We start from the raw sequence: 20,708 nt of genomic DNA, 5'->3' as shown, positions 1-20,708 counted from the left end.
ATGCGGAAGATAGGCAACATCAAGGAGAGTGTGAGCTCAGGAGCGCCGTGGTCCCATGGTTAGCGCGAGCAGCTGCGGAACGAGAGGTCCTTGGTTTAAGTCTTCCCTCGAGTCAAAAGTTTACTTTCTACATTTTCGCAAAGTTATGATCTGTCCGTTCGTTCATTGATGTCTCTGTTCACTGTAATAAGTTTAGTGTCTGTGTTTTGCGACCGCACTGCATATCCGCGCGATTAATAGACGAAAGAACGTGCCTCTCCGATTGGAACCGAAAACATTTGATCGCAAGGTCGTAGGTCAACCGATTCCTCCACAGGAAAAGACGTCTGGTATATTCTACACGACACTGGTGACGGCATGTGCGTCACATGACAGGCATATGTTGTCGACCCACCTAACTTGTACACTTGGCGAATGGGTAAAAAGATTCTTCTACATTGCCCAATTTAGGTTTTCTTGTGGATGTGATAATCACTCCCAAAAAAGTGACGAAACCATAAGAGTATGTCACATAAACTGCAACAAATGAATGTAACAGTTTCACAGTCGCACAGTTTTCCCTGTGCTCTGTCAGAATATATGTTTTTAACGTTTTCAAATTTTTTCATGTGTAGAACGTCAAAATTGCTTATGTCCAAGCAGATCTGAACGTGTCCTGGAATTTTGGAGAGCGAAGTTGATTATGTGTGATTGCCTGAACTTTGATAATTGACACACAATCACGTAAAGCCAGCCCCGGTGGGGCGGTTTTAGGCACTGCAGTCCGGAACCGAGGGACTGCTACGGTCGCAGGTTCGAATCCTGCATCGGGCATGAATGTGTGTGATGTCCTTAGGTTAGTTAGGTCTAAGTAGTTCCAAGTTCTAGGGGACTGATGACCTAAGATGTTAAGTCCCATAGTGCTCAGAGCCATTTTTTTTTATCACGTAAACAATACTGCTCTGTGTACCTGTGGAGCTTCGCAAAATCATAGAATCTTTTCACAAAGTATTTTATTTGAAGTCCAGGCCGATTTGTTTAGCTTAATGCAATCCCCAAATCCGTAGGTCTGTATCATGCACTGCACTTAATTCTTTCCTGGTTTTAATAAGTTGTCGGTATATATGGTTTTCTAGTTCACTGAACTTCTGTCTTCGGGTTCCACCTCGTTCCACGACTTCTTTGCAATATTTAATTGTGCTTTTTTCCTCCATCCTTTTAAATTTCTTAAATTTATTTGTTACTTCGCTCCATAATCTATATTTGCGTCTTTTAATTGGTTTGAACAGTAACCTGTATTGGAGCATTTCCTTCATGAAACCCAAAGAAATACCATCAGATTGAAGTCGCAGTATTTCCTATTCGTGTTCTTCGTACGGATCGTCAACAATCTCATCATCTGGAACTTACAGCCCCGCAGCAATCAGCAAGGTATCGTCTACACCACACGTACTGTTTATCAACAAATGTAACAAATAATCGTACAAATGTTCGACAATCGTTCGATCCCTTAAGGAACTTTCCGATTCCTTACAGTTCGGAAAATATTCATTGACCCTGTTATTGAAGTCGCGAGCTACATTTGCTGGATTCATATTGCCCACGGATTTAATGCACTCTCGTCCAAAGTAGCGAACAGTAAACGGCCAGCCAGGGAGCCTCGTTAGCAGGAATACTCTTTCTTCCGTACGCTTTATTGTGTTTCGATGTTTGTTTAGGTGTATCGTCTCCATACTACGGCGTAATTACCTCGCATCGGACGGACGGACGGGCAGATAATAATCGTCTGAAAAAATATATATATATATAAATCTCGTTTTTTTCGCTTTTGTTCGATGCTTCTGCTCGGGGCAGACGTCGTAATCCATCCCTTTAAGTTCGTTGTTGATGGATTAGCTCAGTTTTTTTATTGCAGAGGGGTGCTAACCCTCTGATCGAACACGCTGAGCTACCGTACCGACATGAATCTCATTTTGTTCGTTTTTGTACGTTGTATCCGCTCTGGGCGGACGTCGAAAGACACCCGTCTCAGTACGTTGTTGATCCATTAACTCAGTTTTTTTATTACAGAGGGCAACTATCCCTCTGACCGAACACGCTGAGCTACGGTGACGGCTAGGGCCTCTCGTTCCGCAGCTGCTCACGCTAACCACGGGACTACGGCGCTCCTGAGCTCACACTGTCCTTGATGTTGCCTATCTTGCGCATGGACTACTCAGATAGTATATTTTGCTTATTTTCTTTAATAGTTCCACGCAACTTCTTCCTGTTTTCTCGATTGATCTGTGTTCAGGTTTTCAAGGCCTATCCACTGTGCCAACTTATAACTAAATCTGACGGGGGTGATATGGGAAGGTTCCCTTGTGAGGTGTGTGGCCGTACGCTGCTCGACAGGGAGCCCTCCTAGCTGGAGGCAGCGGTCCTCGCCGGCCCAGCGCCCGGCGCTCCAGGAAACCGCCGAGTGACCGGCGCTGGCCGCAGCGGCCGTCGACCCCTGTCCTGTAGCAGCGGTGCTGCGGCGGCCCCTTCTGCTCCTGCTGCTTCTGCACGGCGCTCAGTCCGACCGCAGCCATGGCGCACGCTGCCCGCCTCCTGCCGGCTCTGGCCGCCGCCCTGCTCGCCGCCGCCGCCCTCGCCGCCCCATCCTCCCTACTGGACGCCCCCAGCAACGCCGCGGCCGCTGAAGACTGCAACAAGGTAAAGGCAGCCACTCTCAGTGGCTCACTCACTCCAGGCGGCTCTGTTCCTACATACTCAGCACATCTTTATCATCGATTTAACAACAATCCACTTGTAGCTACAACTTTATTTACTTACTAACTAGCCCATTATAATATCGTCTGCCAGAAACATTACAACTGCTATTGTTGTTGTTGTGGTCTTCAGCCCTAAGACTGGTTTGAAGCAGCTCTCCATGCTACTCTATCCTGTGCAAGCTTCTTCATATCCCAGTACCTACTGCAACCTACAGCGTTCTGAATCTGCTTAGCGTATTCATCTCTAGGCCTCCCTCTACGATTTTTACCCTCCATGCTGCCCTTCAATACTAAATTGATGATCCCTTGATGCCTCGGAACATGTCCTACCAACCGATCCCTTCTTCTAGTCAAGTTGCGCCACAAACTCCTCTTCTTCCCAGTTCTATTCAATACCTCCTCGTTAGTTAAGTGATCTACCGAACTAATCTTCAGCATTCTTCTGTAGCACCACATTTCGAAAGCTCAGATTCTCTTCTTGTCCAAACTATTTATCGTCCATGTTTCACTTCCATACATGGCTACACTCCATACAAATACTTTCAGAAACGACTTCATGACACTTAAATCTATACTCGATTTTAACAAATTTCTCTTCTTCAGAAACGCTTTCTTTGCCATTGTCAGTCTACATTTTATATCCTCTCTACCGTGACCATCATCAGTTATTTTGTTCCCCAAATAGCAAAACTCATTTACTACTTTAAGCGTCTCATTTCCTAATCTAATTCCCTCAACATCACCTTACTTAATTCGACTACATTCCATTATCCTCGTTTTTCTTTTGTTGATGTTCATCTTATACCCTCCTTTCAAGACACTGTCCATTCCGTGTAAGTGGTCTTCCAAGTCGTTTACTGTCTCTGACAGAATTACTATTTCATCGGCGAACCTCAAAATTTTTATTTCTTCTCCATGGATTCTAATACATACTCCGAACTTTTCTTTTGTTTCCTTTACTGCTTGTTCAATATACAGATTGAATAGTCTGCATATAGACACCTATATTGCTCTTGGATATTTTCTAATGTCAGTTTCCCCCCTTCCATTAGAGTGTAATCTTCCTCGTTTCTTATCCACTCGAATCAAGCAAAGTATTTTATAATGCCATCCATTGGAGTGCCATCTTTCTCTTTTCTTATCAGTTAGAGTCCAGCGGAGTATTTTCGAACACTACCTATCCACCTGCCACCAGAGTGTCATCATCGTCTTTTGTTATCCACTGGAATCCAATGCCATCAACTGCCCTTTCATCAGAGTGTCATCTTCGTGTTTTTCTTATCCATCGGAATCTACCAATGTGTTTTCTAGCGGCATCTACCCACCTTCCATAAGAGTGTCATCTTCGTCTTTTCTTATCCACAGAAGTCCAGCAATGAGCTTTCTTGGTCTGCCTATCACTTGATGTCGTCCTTGCAGAGCTTAAACTGGCACCTGTTGTTTCTACTAGAATCCTCAAACGCAGGAGCACAATCCCTGTGTATGCCATCGTGGACAATCTGTGGGGCTCTGAAGCATCAGAGCAGCAGACTTGATTGATGACGAGGTTATTAAAGACAACCTCGGATGGAGGAACGATGGCGAAAGAATTTGGCCGCGTTATTTTCAACAAACCAGCCCGACGTTTGGCTAAAGCGACTTAGGGAGTTTCAACGACCGTTCTCCCGACTGTGAATCCAGAGTGCCTCACCATGATCGCTAACAGAACTCATTATGCAGGATATGGTAAGTCACGTACGTCCAGCATCAGTACGAGAATCACGAGGGAAACACTTGAGTCAAGCATTGGTAATAACGTGATATCGCCAAATACATACCAAATTACTTGAGGCCAATTAGCGCGGTCACCTACTTAGATGCCTCTCAGTGAACTGTCTTTAGAATGCGCGTTGGCGGCATTTAAAGGACAACAGGGCACACGGAAGATCACAGGCTGCAGAATTTGCATTGTCGCGAGGAGGCCGACCGCCCGGCAGCCGTTCAAAATCGGTGTTTGTGCTGTGGCTGCCCGGGCTTCCCACGCTGGTTTCAGACTTCTATCTCCGGAATTATTCCAAGCTGCTACACGCACATTGGCCTGCTTACATGTCTTGCTCAACAGCATTTCATCTTGGTCAGAGTCATACTTACGCCTCTGCTCTCTGACCTATTTATTTGTTTTCCAGTCTCTCGTAGAAATTCATAGTAAGCATCTTATACAGTGTTCGGAGCAGCGTTAACATCATTTCACTATATTTAACCCAGTATCATTGGAGAGGAAGAGATCGTTCATGTTCATAGAGCATGAATTTCATAACATATTCTTCAATGTTCAGACGCCGTTTCTTGGTCCGAATGCTCACATGACTCTGATTTAGCGTGGAATAAGATTCTCGGTGCCACCTCACTTTTTCAAGTACACAAAGTACTGTCCTGAGTGAAAATGATGTGAAGGAATTGAAACATTTCAAGAATTTAGCATTGAATCTTGGACTGGTGGATTTGTAGGCTGATGTCCTTCTACTCATAAAGCAACATAGTTTTTTATTTGCAGCACGAACAAATTCCATTCAGTTCAGTATACCGACTGGAATTTATTTGTAGCGCAAATAAGTTCTATTCAGTTCAGTGTACCAATTGGAATCTTTTTTTGTGTACATTTCTGTACTTTCATATCCAAGTCGTCTGTGCATCAGCTTGGAAATACCGATCATGCAAAAAAATTAGGATCGCTACAAAGTGGCCAGCAGAAGAAGACGTAACACTGCTCAGTCAATTGTATGTGAATACCATGGACTAATTTCAAAATCTCTCCTACGTATCCTACAGAGATGATCCGTAATCAGCTCTCGGTGATAGTTCATCGAATGACAACTCTATGATCGGTCAACCCATTTAATGTATTTATTCGGGATGAGTAGACTCGATTTCAAACTTTCCCCCTGCCATTTCCACTACTATCATTACGGATTTAACCATTACACAACACGGGCACTTATTTCTCTGACCAATGCTCTACAGCCGGCCGGAGTGGCCGAGCGGTTCTACGCGCTTCAGTCTGGAACCGCGAGACCGCTACGATCGCAGGTTCGAATCCTGCCTCGGGCATGGATGTGTGTGATGTCCTTAGGTCAGTTTAAGTAGTTCTAAGTTCTAGGGGACTGATGACCTCAGAAGTTAAGTCCCATAGTGCTCAGAGCCATTTGAACCATTTTTGAACCAATGCTCTACAGACACACATTTCAGACATCTGGCGACAGAGCGGCCAACCTGAGGGTCAAGCTCGCTGCAAGTTACTGAGCCTTCACGCCACTGTCAGATATTTTCTTGAAACTTTCCTGGCAGATTAAAACTGTGTGCCGGGCCGAGACTCGAACTCGGGACCTTTTCCTTTTGCGGTCAAGTGCTCTACCAACTGAGCTGTCCAAGCACGACTCATGCCCCGTCCTCACAGCTTTACTTACACCAGTACCTGCAAGGTTCGCAGAAGAGTTTCTGTGAAGTTTGGAAAGTAGGTGACGAGGTACTGGAGGAAGTAAAGCTGCGAGGACAGGGGGTGAGTCGTGCTTGGGTAGCTCAGTTGGTAGAGCACTTGGCTGCGAAAGGCAAAGGTTCGAGTCTCGGTCCAGCACACAGTTTTAATCTGCCAGGAATGTTTCATAACAGCGCACACTCCGTTGAAGAGTGAAAATTCCATTCTGGAGATATTTTCTTTGAACAGCGTTTGATCGCCTAGTGAACACGATTAGCCCCCTTGTGCTTAACTACCAAGAGTTTAGGTGTTGACTACGCCCTGTCAAATCATGGACCACACGTTCGTATTAAAAGAAGGAAAATACAAGAAGGTGCAGTGATTAAAACAACAGTCGAGTTTCGAAAAACGGGTTTCGTTAACATTTCTGTTACACTAGGTTAAGTTATTTGCAGATTCTCTAAATCAGACGAGGAGGGTGGTAGGATGGTTTCTGCAACAACGGAATCACTTTATTTTCCATCCTTGTTAAGGTGACCTATCGTTGCGTGCCTAATGAGCTTGGCAATGAAGGGACGAGACACTTTAATCTTCGTTTGTTGCATAAAAATGATGATGAATCCTGGTAGCAATTCCTAATGGTGGTAGTAGCTATAGTTAACAACGGGGCTACTAATGGTGATAGCAATAATAATAATAACAATAATGGTAGAATTAGTCGTAGCAGACATTTAGACTAAAAATAAAATTGATAATTTCAGTACTTTTGAAGCTGTGTGAGTATAAGTTAAAGATGAGGAATCATGACTTACGAAAGGATTGGAATGTCAGTGACAGTAATTGTTAAAAAGGAGAAGAGCAACTCATTCACAAGATGGTCTTATGGATAAGTAGGGGAAGGACAAAGGGAAGTGAGAGTAGAGAGAAATGAGCTCCTGAGAAGTATAGCAAAGATATTTCTGAATTGACTGATGTGCGAAGTAAGGAGTAAACTGTTAGACAACAACAGTATCTGATCAGAAGTATCTGCACACCTACACTACTGGCCATCAAAATTGCTACACCAAGAGAAAATGCATATGACAAACGGGTATTCATTGGACAAATATATTATACTAGAACTGACATGTGATTACATTTTCACGCAATTTGGATGCATAGATCCTGAGAAATCAGTACCCAGAACGGCCTTGATGCTCCTGGACATTGAGTCAAACAGAGCTTGGATGGCGTGTACAGGTACAGCTTCCCATGCAGCTTCAACACGATACCACAGTTCATCAAGAGTAGTGACTGGCGTATTGTCACGAGACAGTTGCTCGCCCACCATTGACCAGACGTTTTCAGTTGGTCATAGATCTGCAGAATGTGCTTGCCAGGGCAGCAGTCGAACATTTTCTGTATCCAGAATGGCCCATACAGGACCTGAAACATGCGGTCGTGCATTAACCTGTTGAAACTTAGGGTTTCGCAGGGATCGAATGAAGGGCAGAGCGACGGGTTGTAGCACATCTGAAGTGTAACGTCCACTGTTCAAAGTGCCGTCAATTGGAACAAGAGGTGACCGAGACGTGTAATCAATGGCACGCCATACCATCAAGGGAGTCGGCGATGACGAGTACACGCTTCCAATGTGCGTTCACAGCGATGTCGCCAAACACGGATGCTACTATATGAAGCTGTAAACAAAACCTGGATTCATCCGAAAAAGTGACGTTTTGCCATTCGTGCACCCAGGTTCGTCGTCGAGTACACTATCGCAGGCGCTCCTGTCTGTGATGCAGCGCGAGGTTAACCGCAGCCGTGGTCTCCGAGCTTATAGTCCATGCTGCTGCAAACGTCGTCGAACTGTTCGTGCAGATGGTTGTTGTGTTGCAAACGTCCCCATCTGTTGACTCAGGGATCAAGACGTGGCTGCACGATCCGTTACAGCCATGCGGATAAGATGCCTGTCATCTCGACTGCTAGTGATACGAGGCCGTTGTGATGCCGCACGGCGTTCCGTGTTACCCTCCTGAACCCACCGATTCCATATTCTGCTAACAGTCATTGGATTCGACCAACGCGAGCAGCAATGTCCCGATACGATAAACCGCAGTCGCTATAGGCTACAATCCGATTTTTATCAAAGTCGCGTTTCTCCTCCTTACACGAGGCATCACAACAACGTTTCAGCAGGAAACGCCGGGCAACTGCTGTTTGTGTATGAGAAATGGGCTGGAAAGTTTCCTCATGTCAGCACGTTGTAGGTATCGCCACCGGCGCCAACCTTTTGTGAAAGCTCTGAAAATCTAATCATTTGCATATCACAGCGTCTTCTTCCTGTCGGTTAAATTCCTTCGTGGTGTAGCAATTTTAATGGCCAGTAGTATAATAACCAATTTCGCATTGCATAAAGGTGGTAGTGTACAGCCGGCCGCAGTGGCCGCGCGGTTCTGGCGCTGCAGTCCGAACCGCGGGACTGCTACGGTCGCAGGTTCGAATCCTGCCTCGGGCACGGGTATGTGTGCTGTCCTTAGGTTAGTTAGGTTTAAGTAGTTCTAAGTTCTAGGGGACTTATGACCTGAGATGTTGAGTCCCACAATGCTCAGAGCCATTTGAACCATTTGGGAGTGTACATAGGAGTGGTGAAATGGAGCAGATGGTGGAGCAGACAGAGGGTGGTGTATTGTGTGGCGTGCACGGTGGCGCGGCTGTCGGCAGGAGGAGACGGTGTACGACCAGCGCCAGAACGGCTCGGAGAACTACCGCGTGCACGTGGACGGCGTGGTGGTGGCCGTGGTGCCGGCCGAGGTGCTGGCGCCGCTCGTCGTGGGCGCCTCCTCCAGCGGCGACCTCGAGCACCAGCTGGAGGAGCTGCTCGCCAGCGCCGGAGCCGGGACTGGGAGCTCGGGCTCAGGCTCCGGCAAGCCGCCGCCGCCTCCAGAGGGCGGGCACTCCAAGCCGCCCGCCAAGCCGACGCCTCCTCCACCCACACCTCAGTCCACCACCTCTGAGGACAGCAAGCTGCCTCAGGGAGGCGAGAAGCCCAATAAGTAAGTACACCGCACGAGGACAGGGCCGTTTCACGTTAGACATACTGCTTAGCCTTTAATGCTTACATGAGCTGTAGGGGAGGAAGCATCCGGCATACAGAGGCGTCCAAAAAAATGTATCCAATGTTTAAAAGTCCATAACTTGCAAACTAATTGACGGAGTTGTCTCATTTTTGGCGAAAGCGTAGCTTAAAGTCCCACTTAAGTGGCCGAGCGGTTCTAGGCACTACAGTCTGGAACCGCGCGACCACTACGGATGGATGTGTGTGATATCCTTAGGGTTAGTTAGGTTTAAGTAATTCTAAGTTCAAGGGGACTAATGACCTCAGAAGTTGAGTCCCATAGTGCTGAGAGCCGTTTAGTCCAACTTAAAGATATCACTGTAGGTGTTCGAAATGGTCACCATTATAGTTCAATTCTTTTATCTTGGCGGTTCGCGCATGCCCGCCCAGACGCGGGAGATTGCTGCGTTGCCAGTTGTACGCGCTAAGAGCAGCAGCGCCATAGTATAGTTCGCAAACTTAGGTTTAGAGGAAAGCGCTCAGTTTATGAAGTAAAGCCACCACGGCCGCATTAACTCTTTCGCTGCTACAGAGACGCGCTCCCCGCATTCCGCGATGTGCGCTATTTTGTCATCATGCACTGCTCGCCTGTGCAGACACATGTTGTTTCGACTGCTTTGACACACTTTATCATTCGATTTCACAAAAACTATTTGGCCCAAAAATGTGATTTTTACACATCTTCTTGACTGATACCTTTCCCCCATAAATGACTTAATTTTGCATTACATGTAGTAAACCATTGCACGAAATTTTGAAGAGTTTGCCAACGTAAAAGTCCATAGCGTATACTTTCCGTATGGTCGATTTTAGTTGCCCCTAGAAATTTTAAAAAATTACATTCAAACGAATAAAATTCATGAAGTAAGACACTTCGATATTGTTTTTAAATAAAGAAAATATTAAGCACCGATTTTTTTTCTAAATCTTGTTTTGTTTGCATTCGTCGTTGCATCTGCTCGGGGCGGACGTCCTAAGACACCCGTTTAAGTTCCTTGTTGATCGATTAACTCGATTTTTTTTTTATTACAGAGGGCAGCTAACCCTCTGACCGAACACGCTGTGCTACTGTGCCGGCGATCAAGGTTTGAACTCAGAATTTTTCGCTTAGCACCCATACACTTTAACCATTATACTAACGCAGCTCGTCATTCAATAAATTTCCCAGAGAACTTTAAAATATCACGCAAAATACCGACAAACACTGTTGGTATGATTATCAATTACTCGCGTTTCGTCGAAGTACAATAGTAAATAAACAATTACCGCTGTTCTTTATTCCGAAAAAGCGGTTAGTATGAATGATACAAACACCTTTCCTTGCTATCGCCTGAATTAGGACGCCTACTGCTTGTTTGTTTTAAATAATTAATAGAATATGAAGCAATTGGTATAAAGAATGCTTTTTCCAAACTTTCTGTAAAAGAAAGTCTGCTATCAAGACATTGCTTTTGTTCAATTACTTTATTTATGACTGAACGTTTCTAAAACTGAAGACACTCGTCCGTGCTCTGCACTGCAGTCGAGCTCTGGTAACGTCGCTCTCTGTTCATTGGCTGACTGTGTTTTGTGACGTCAGATGCGCAGAATGAACCTAAACTCGGCCGCCGTCATAAATGACGCGCACTTTAACATCCACACACAAACGATGCCGCCGAACCGCATCACAAACTACTGACTGCAACGTGTTCAGTTGGATATTTGCACATGAATGTACGTTGGAGTCTCGAATTTCATCCAATGTGCGTGGCTTTTGGCGAAAAAGGACGTCCTTTAGTGTTCCCCACAGGTAAAAGTCCAGAGGAGTTAGGTCTGGGGAACGTGGCGGATACTCCACAGCACCTCTATGGTCTATCCATCTACCTGGTAGATTTTTCGTCGAGATACGCCCTAATGCGATTTTGGTAGTGAGCTGAGGCACCATCTTGTTGAAATTAAACTCTTCCATCTCCATACAAGTCTCGGATGGTAGGTACAATGGATGTCTGAAGTTTCTGAAGGTACACCTCACTCGTACCTGTGCAGTCAAAGAAGAATGGCCCAATCAAGCCCTGGTAAGACAACCTACACCACACATTTACTCCTGGCAAATTCACGGCTTTGTCTACATGGACGTTCGGATTTTCGGCGGCCCAGTAGATGCACTTGTGGCGATTTACCGTACCATTGAGTTTGAACTGTGCTTCATCAGACCACACAATCATCTCTGCAAACCACCATGTTGCGGTTGCGCACCATGTTAGTAAACCACTCCCAGTACTCCATTCTACGATCTGTGTCGTCCTCATTCATTGCGTGTAGCAATCGTGGAATGTAGCACTTCCGCTTTGCTGTCTTCAAAATTTGCCGAACACTTGAGCGAGTCACTCCAGTTTCACGGGCACACTGACTAACAGACATCTGTGGTGAGCGAGTGAATTGTTGTAACACACGACCGGAGTTAGTTGGACTTGTTACTATTATAGGTCGTCCAGGTCGTTGTTTGTGTACATCTTTAACGCAGCCTTCGGCTTCAAATTTGTCTCGAATTCAACGAATCCTTAAACGTGTCGGCGGCTCTGTTTGATACTCATTTCGCCATTGCCGTTGAACCTCATTAATGTTTTCGTACTTAAAATACCACTTCAAAACTGACTTCCTTTCATCGAATGTAAGCCTTGCGCCAGCCATGTTTACTCGAGTAACTAGGTGCAACTACGAACAAAACACTTGCTATCTGGCGACTGTCAGACTGTCATCTCACAGAACAAAACAACGCAATACAACGCTTGTGTGCCGATTGGCGGAACTACAAACTGTTACATTACCAAAGATCAGACAACTCCGTCAGTTAGTTTGCCAATTATGGACTTTTAAACAGTGGACACATTTTTTGGACCCCTCTGTTTAAGAGCCGGACGCTGCTGACTGAGTAGATTCGTTTTAATCCAACTCACAGGTAGGATACAGTGGGAGACGGCGCGAACTCCTGCAGTCACAACTGTTCAGAAATCTGTAGATCACATTTGCTAAGAAATCGTTCAAGAGTCTTGGCTGGAGTCCACGGATCTGCCTACCCTCGGCGCTCGCTTCTCTCTGTGCTCCACTGGATACAGCCGCGAGAATCATATCCTGTTGCGTCGAGCTGTTCATCCTGGTTTTGTTTCCCACAAAAGTAATCTGCGGCTCCCTATCGGTGCGGTTATATGCTTCCACAACGGGATGAGGTCTAGACAGGTCGCTCGCTCCCTCCCCCCTCTGGGATCTGGTGTACAGAGTTTAGTCAGTTGCAACATTACATTACATTTGTTCTTGTGCCACCACGCGTCTCGAAACTGACCAACTCATTTACAAGAACGTGGCAATTTCAAGTCTTTGGCTCCCTTCGCTGTCGATAAATTTCTTCGTACTCCCATGGTCCCGTTGTCTGGTCTTCTGGTGATCTCTTTTTTAATCACTGAGTCACAGTCATGAACAGCCCCTTTGATACTCACATACCTAATCTCTCTTTTATCAGTCTGTTGTAGAATTTCAAGACAACAGACAAGAACCCGCAGTACTCAGTTCCGCATTTAAAAATGTGTTCACGCATTGGAATACAAGCGTACCAATGTTTCATCGCCATTAATTATAAAAAGTGTGACACATTGTTTGCAATAATACAAGAAGTAAGAATGCGGAGGATTTAAAAGCTATAACGTCAACATCCTTCTATCGGAGGCCCATAGAACATATTTTAAGCTCTGATGCTGTGACATTCCCGAACTAAAATAAGTTGCTGTAAGAGAATCAACACGTGTTCAGGAAAAAAAATCTACTTCTACAGGTTCATATGAACTCTGCAAACCACATTGAAGTGAATGGTACCGTATATTAGGGGTTTTTCTCGGTCCTATCACGGATGGAGCGGGGGAGAATGACCGTTTAAACACCTCTGCGCTTGCGATAATTAGTCTAACCTTGTCTCACAGTGCCTATAGGAGAGATACGTAGGAGGATGAAGAATTTCTCTAGATTATTCACTTAATAATGGTTCTCCAAACTTTTTAAGTAGGCCTTCGCTGGATGATTGGTGTCTGTCTTTGCAACATGTGACACTGTCCCGTGAGTAGAATCTGTGACCGTTCCTATCGGCTATCTTTATAGATGTTCGATATTCATTGTTAGCCCCATTTGGATTAGGTCCCATACATTTTAGTAATATCCTAGGATGAGCCACACGAGTGTTTTATACGCAATCTCATCTGTAGATTGACTATATTTCCCTAGTATCCTGTCATTGAGCTAGATCTACCCCCTGAGCCTACGACTAAGCCTAGCGATCAATCTACTTCATATTCCTACAAATTATGACACCCAGGTATCTGAATGATTTGACTGATTCCAATATAGTCGAAGGATACTACAAGAGGCGTTCAGTAACAAATGCAACACTTCTTTTTCTGAAAGAAAGTTGGTTTTATTCAGATTTCCAACACATTATTCTCCACTCTTTCAGCATAATCTTCGTTCAGTGTCACAATCTTACGCCGCCTTTCTGGGGGGACTAGTATGCCAGCATGTGTCGACGTTGGAACCAACGTTTTGTAGCATCAACAACCTCGCCATCGTCCGTGTACTGCTTCCCGTGGAATGCATCCTTCATTGGACCAAACAGACAGAAGTCGGAAGGTGCGAGGTCCGGGCTGTATGACTGATGAGGAAGGACAGTTGCAATGATGACAGATGCCTCGCTCAACAACTCACTCGCTTTTGTTCACTGCCAGGTCTCCGTAGACATTCTGGAAGAGCCTATTAATATATGCGATGCTCTGCTTTCCCGCCAAAAGATAATCGATGACAGCTCTCTACTTCTACGGACACCAGTTTGAAGGATACGTATAGCGTCGCTACCTATCGGAATATCATTAAACTACAGGGGCTGAAGCAGGTATATTCCACGAAGTCCCACAACAAATTCCAAATTTTATCAACCAAAACTGATGGAAAAAGTGACGAACGCCCCTCGTATGTTTTCTCGTTTTGTCTAGCGCATAATTTTACAGTTTGTACATTCAAAGCAAATTTATAATCTTCGTAGGTCTCGAAATCTTACTAACATCCGACTGAATATTTGTGTAATTTCTTCAGACAGTAGGCCTAATTCATTATAGATAACTGCATCATCTGCGAAAAGTCGGACGTTACTTTAATATTGTCTGCAGGTCACAAATATCGAGGACGAACAACAATGTTCCTACACACTTTCCTCGACCACTCCTGAAGTTACACCTATTTCGGTTGACGACTCTGCACCCAAGATAACATCCAGCGTCCTCCCTACTACAGGATCCTCGGTCCAGTTACAAACTTTGTTTGATTGCCCATATAATCATTCTTTTGTTAATAAACGTTTGTGTAGTACAGAGGTGAATACTCTTTGGAAGTAGATAAATACCGCATCCATCTGAATGCCTTAATTTCACGATTTCATGTGAGAAAACGCAAGCTCTATTTCGCATGATCGATGATTTCAGTAACCTTACTGTTTGGTTTGGAGGTGGTTGTTGTGTTCCTGAAAACTCATTACGTTTGAATTAAGAATATGTTCTAGGATTCTAGGACAAATGTACGTCAATGACATTGGACGGTAGTTTTTGTGGATCATCCATCTTGTAGATGTGTGTGACCTATGGTTTCTCCCAGTCACCGGTTGCAGTTTTTGTTCAAGGGATCCACGGTACATTATGGTTAAAATAGGAGCCAATTCAGCTGCAGATTCTGTATAGACTCTGACATGGATTCCGTCGGCCCGAGGAGCCTTGTTAAGTTTCAGAGATTTAAAATGTTTCTCGGCGACATTAGCACTGCTACGTACCGGGCGTCACTCCTGTGACATGTCAGGCTTATTTTCTCTGGTGCTTCGGCAGATACTTGTAGTTTCGTTTTTGCAGCGTGTAGCTGGAGTCATCCCACAATCATCCTGCGTAGCACGTCTCACATACGACGCCCAGCTTACAAATAAAATAATTTTTAAATCGTGTCCATTCGGTAGAGCGATGATAAGTCAGTCTGAAGCGTTATTCATTTTACAGTGGAATGATGAGAATTGTGACAGCTACCGATAAGGCCATAGATCTTCAATCGAATTTTCTTACTACTAGGAAGAAGATCTTTTCGCTCTTATCATCTACGAGAAATCATGAGAGACCCGATCATAGCACTGAGGCCATTTCACGTAAGCTTACCCGTTCTACATATTTCGGAAATCATCAAAGTATTTAATAAGCGTGTGAGCCATTCAACGTTGCTGAAACTCCGACCTCTGTCCAGTCTGCTTCGAGCGGCCGAGTATCTTATTCTCACTTCTTTGCGGTATTGCATCGCAACGTAACCGAAACACTGCACTCCGCGAACAAACATGACTGAACTCGGGCTAATGAAAATAACGCCTGCCCAAATAATGGGACCTGAAATTATTTGAACCTGAGCCCCTTTCAAGTTGTTACTATGCTCCTCCTAAAACTCCGTTCGAATATGCCTTATAAGACCCAACGGTATTGACCGACCGCCGTGTCGTCCTCAGCCGACAGGCGTCGCTGGATGCGGATAAGGAGGGGCCTGTGGTCAGCACACCACTCATCCTCCTGTTCTCAGTTTTCGTGCCCGGAGCCGCTACTTCTCTGTCAAGAAGATCCTCTGTCAGTCTCACAAGGGCTGAGTACACTCCGCTGTCCAGCAGCTCTCGGCAGCTCGGGGTCACCCATTCAAGTGCAACCAAACCCAACAGCGCTTAACTTCGGTGATCTGATTAGAACCGGCGTTACAACTGCGACAATGCCTTTGGCATTCTTACTATGTATGTCTGGAAAATGAAAAGTCTAGCTCGTTTAATGTGGTGTTTTTTTTTTTTTTTTTAATTAGATATTCCCGGCGACCCGAAACGGCGGCTGTGTGGTTAAATGGGACAGAACGCACACGTTTCGAATGTGTATGGGAATTGTATCTTCTTCTCTTCTCTATCGCTGTCCATCTCCTCCTCCCCTCCTGTTTGTCCAACTGCTCCTCCTACCCCCTCCCCCTGTCCACCACAGCCGGGCGGGGTGGCCCTGCGGTTCTAGGCGCTACAGTCTGGAACCGTGCGACCGCTACGGTCGCAGGTTCGAATCCTGTCTCGGGTATGGATGTGTGTGATATTCTTAGGTTAGTTAGGATTAAGTAGTTCTAAGTTATAGGGGACTGATGACCTCAGAAGTCCAATAGTGCTCAGAGCCATTTTTGAACCTGTCCATCACCTACTCCCCGTTTCTCCTCTCCCTTCATTTCCTCCTGTCCGCTCTCTCTCCCTTCCCCCTTTCTGTGTTCATACACTCCTGGAAATGGAAAAAAGAACACATTGACACCGGTGTGTCAGACCCACCATACTTGCTCCGGACACTGCGAGAGGGCTGTACAAGCAATGATCACACGCACGGCACAGCGGACACACCAGGAACCGCGGTGTTGGCCGTCGAATGGCGCTAGCTGCGCAGCATTTGTGCACCGCCGCCGTCAGTGTCAGCCAGTTTGCCGTGGCATACGGAGCTCCATCGCAGTCTTTAACACTGGTAGAATGCCGCGACAGTGTGGACGTGAACCGTATGTGCAGTTGACGGACTTTGAGCGAGGGCGTATAGTGGGCATGCGGGAGGCCGGGTGGACGTACCGCCGAATTGCTCAACACGTGGGGCGTGAGGTCTCCACAGTACATCGATGTTGTCGCCAGTGGTCGGCGGAATGTGCACGTGCCCGTCGACCTGGGACCGGACCGCAGCGACGCACGGATGCACGCCAAGACCGTAGGATCCTACGCAGTGCCGTAGGGGACCGCACCGCCACTTCCCAGCAAATTAGGAACACTGTTGCTCCTGGGGTATCGGCGAGGACCATTCGCAACCGTCTCTATGAAGCTGGGCTACGGTCCCGCACACCGTTAGGCCGTCTTCCGCTCACGCACCAATATCGTGCAGCCCGCCTCCAGTGGTGTCGCGACAGGCGTGAATGGAGGGACGAATGGAGACGTGTCGTCTTCAGCGATGAGAGTCGCTTCTGCCTTGGTGCCAATGATGGTCGTATGCGTGTTTGGCGCCGTGCAGGTGAGTGCCACAATCAGGACTGCATACGACCGAGGCACACAGGGCCAACACCCGGCATCATGGTGTGGGGAGCGATCTCCTACACTGGTCGTACACCTCTGGTGATCGTCGAGGGGACACTGAATAGTGCACCGTACATCCAAACCGTCATCGAACCCATCGTTCTACCATTCCTAGACCGGCAAGGGAACTTGCTGTTCCAACAGGACAATGCACGTCCGCATGTAACCCGTGCCACCCAACGTGCTTTAGGTACCCTGGCCAGCAAGATCTCCCGATCTGTCCCTCATTGAGCATGTTTGGGACTGGATGAAGCGTCGTCACACGCGGTCTGCACGTCCAGCACGAACGCTGGTCCAACTGAGGCGCCAGGTGGAAGTGGCATGGCAAGCCGTTCCACAGGACTACATCCAGCATCTCTACGATCGTCTCCATGGGAGAATAGCAGCCTGCATTGCTGAGAAGGTGGATATACACTGTGCTAGTGCCGACATTGTGCATGCTCTGTTGCCTGTGTCTATGTGCCTGTGGTTCTGTCAGTGTGATCATGTGATGTATCTGACCCCAGGAATGTGTCAATAAAGTTTCCCCTTCCTGGGACAATGAATTCACGGTGTTCTTATTTCAATTTCCCGGAGTGTATATATACACCTGAATGTTCATTAGAGCATTTCGTTAAAATTCAAAGTGAACTGGTCAAAAGCTTTTCGAGATTTTTGGTATTAACGTTTCCTCTTTATATGTTACATATTTATTTACATATTGTATTAAAATAGATGTATGAAAACATGTGTATGTTCGATTGCAACGTTGCATCAAAATTTCAAACTTCCGAAATTTACGATTTTGTATCAAAGAGCATTAGCATTTTTATTAATAATAAATAAAAAAAACATTAGTTTGCTTTTATTATAATGTTGTTCTACCAGAAGTATAAAAAACGTGCGTAATCAAATGCAACGTTGTGTGAAAGCAATCGGTGAAGATCTTTCGGAGATATATGATTTTGAACGAACGGACGTTTCATTTGTGTGGGTAACATAGCAGTACGTTTAGCAGTAGACATTTACAGCATACGCAGGAATGTGTAAACGTGTGGGTAGAAGATGCAGTTAGCTAAGAAAAGAGGAGAAGCATGCTTCAAAGCTAGCTTCAAGTTGCCTACAATGCAGTTTAGCGATATGACCGCAGTACCGCACTGCTGTGCGGCTTGCTGTTCCGTTCCTTTGAAGGGGTAACAATGCGCTCGTTGCTCAAAGGATAGGTATTCGGGAGGAAATCCATCTTTATGAGAAAATTCCTGAGGCTGTTCAGGAACATTTTGCTGTAACGCACCGTCATCTCCGGTGACTCGTTACATGTAATTGCATTTCGGTTTGATTTCTTTCCCTCGTTTATCTTTGTATCTGTACTGCACCGAAAACATCGTCGAAATGTCGACGATATGCTGGATCTGGTTGGAAACAGACTTGTTCCATTCTCTCACGGTACTTACCACTGATAACTCTTCGGCCTCAAGCGGGCATTCAGTACTGCTCGATCCTGTCTCGCGTTTGTTTTCCAGCAGTGCTAATTACATATTAATGGCGATTCAATGTAGTAGTTATTGACGAAGAGTTGGCTTACATGCACCTCATTCAGTGCAATGGAAGAGATGCAAGACGACGCTATTCCCACAGCGACGGTAATTACGTCCAGTAGGAACCTGAGTTACTCTCCGTGCATAAAATGTTCAAATACGAGTAACTTACGGGAATGAGGGCCGGGTGACGTCTTCGAGAACCGCATTACTACCTCATTCAGCTATTCCGTAATTCGCCGAACATCCGCAAGCAACATTTCCTTACTGCAGAGGTAAACAATGTAAAATTTGAGTTTCTGAGATTCTCCTGGCAAACAAAATGTTGAAATAAATTACGGGAAAGCAGGCGGGTGACACCTTCACGTATAAACATCACGGTACTTTTGCATCTGAACACAGGTGGCGAAGAGACACCACGCCACGTATTAGCATTATTGCATTTTACAGGCAAATCGCGCTGTTCTTGGAGGGTACACACTCATAGCACATCTGCCATACTGTTCTGACCTTAGATCATTAACCACTGGCTGCGGAATACTGTGTATCGGTTACATTCCACTTGATATGTACTGCCACCATCTAGATACGTATAGGCGTGAACTTTATAGCAATATGCTGCATTCTGGCGTTTGCGATTTATTTATTGACTCACCCTTGTTACGCCGGCCGTGGTGGTCGTGCGGTTCTAGGCTCTGCAGTCCGGAACCGCGGGACTGCTACGGTCGCAGGTTCGAATCCTGCCTCGGGCATGGATGTGTGTGATGTCCTTAGGTTAGTTAGGTTAAAGTAGTTCTAAGTTCTAGGGGACTGATGACCTAAAATGTTAAGTCCCATAGTGCTCAGAGCCATTTGAACCATTTTTCAATCACCCTTGTTAGTTACAGCGGACTGTTTTTCATAAGAGTTTTTATGTTTACTTACAATGTAAGACACTAGAACCTCTTTTATTGTCTGTATATTGGGTGCGAGATAGGACCAGACTGGGCATAGTGATATCGATGACAACGTGCGACATAATCATCAGTATTTGACGCAAGTGGATCTACGAGATAGCTGCAAGTGGCGTCCTTGGGGATCCCACACGTACCGTTGTAGCGGACAATGGGAATGCGATAATACTGCAACACACGACGCCCTCGTAGTGTACTGCCGTACATTGTCCTGTTGAAAATTGTCTTGTGGAACCAAAGTCACAGGAGGCAATATGCATAGCCACACGGTGTCTGCAAGTAACTCTGCACTGTTGCAGTTGCGGTTAAAATTTCGAAGGTCACCATATGGCTGCTCTGACCGGCAAATCGTTAGCGATGATTTTGGGTCGTGCCTCTGTACAAATGAAGTGAGGCGCTCATCACGGATCCATCAGACACATGCAAGGACGTCACCAAGCTCGAATAAACTAAATATGTTATTGAACGACTGCAGCGGTGGGGTGATGCGGGAAAGACAAGTGTAGCGGAGCGCAGGCAGCCGTTGTTGACAAGCCTCTACATGTACATGCAAAACAGGTACATGGGGCTCGAGAAAGAACAACAACTGGCTACCGGCTAGCCTCTCCCACTTCACTCGCTGAGCGTCAGCCACGAAGTTGGCTTAATTGAAGTTTGGTGGCCGACACAGACTAGATTCGTCACTAAAAGTGGCCAGCCATTGTCGTCACGTACAAAAAAAACAGTCAATACCGCCACTGCGCGATAGTGACGGAAATGTTACCGATGATGGTGCCACTAAAGCGGAGTTACTGAATACA

The 20,708-nt window shown here is 45.9% G+C and overlaps 1 protein-coding gene across 1 annotated transcript in view; it reads left to right on the top strand.

Moving 5' to 3' along the window:
* The first annotated feature begins 2,518 nt into the window (after positions 1 to 2,518).
* LOC126345132 (uncharacterized) overlaps positions 2,519 to 20,708 on the top strand; it is a 32,649-nt gene continuing 14,459 nt past the window's right edge. The window contains exons 1-2 of the mRNA XM_050002077.1: positions 2,519 to 2,676; positions 8,890 to 9,221. Of these exons, the coding sequence (XP_049858034.1) occupies positions 2,551 to 2,676; positions 8,890 to 9,221 (458 nt within the window). The 5' untranslated portion in view covers positions 2,519 to 2,550. The remainder of the gene's footprint in view (positions 2,677 to 8,889; positions 9,222 to 20,708) is intronic.

This window comes from Schistocerca gregaria, chromosome 1 (assembly GCF_023897955.1).
Source record: "Schistocerca gregaria isolate iqSchGreg1 chromosome 1, iqSchGreg1.2, whole genome shotgun sequence".
Taxonomy (NCBI): Eukaryota; Metazoa; Arthropoda; class Insecta; order Orthoptera; family Acrididae; genus Schistocerca; species Schistocerca gregaria.
The sequence above is the reverse complement of the archived record's forward strand: the minus strand, read 5'-3'. Positions and strand labels throughout refer to the sequence as shown.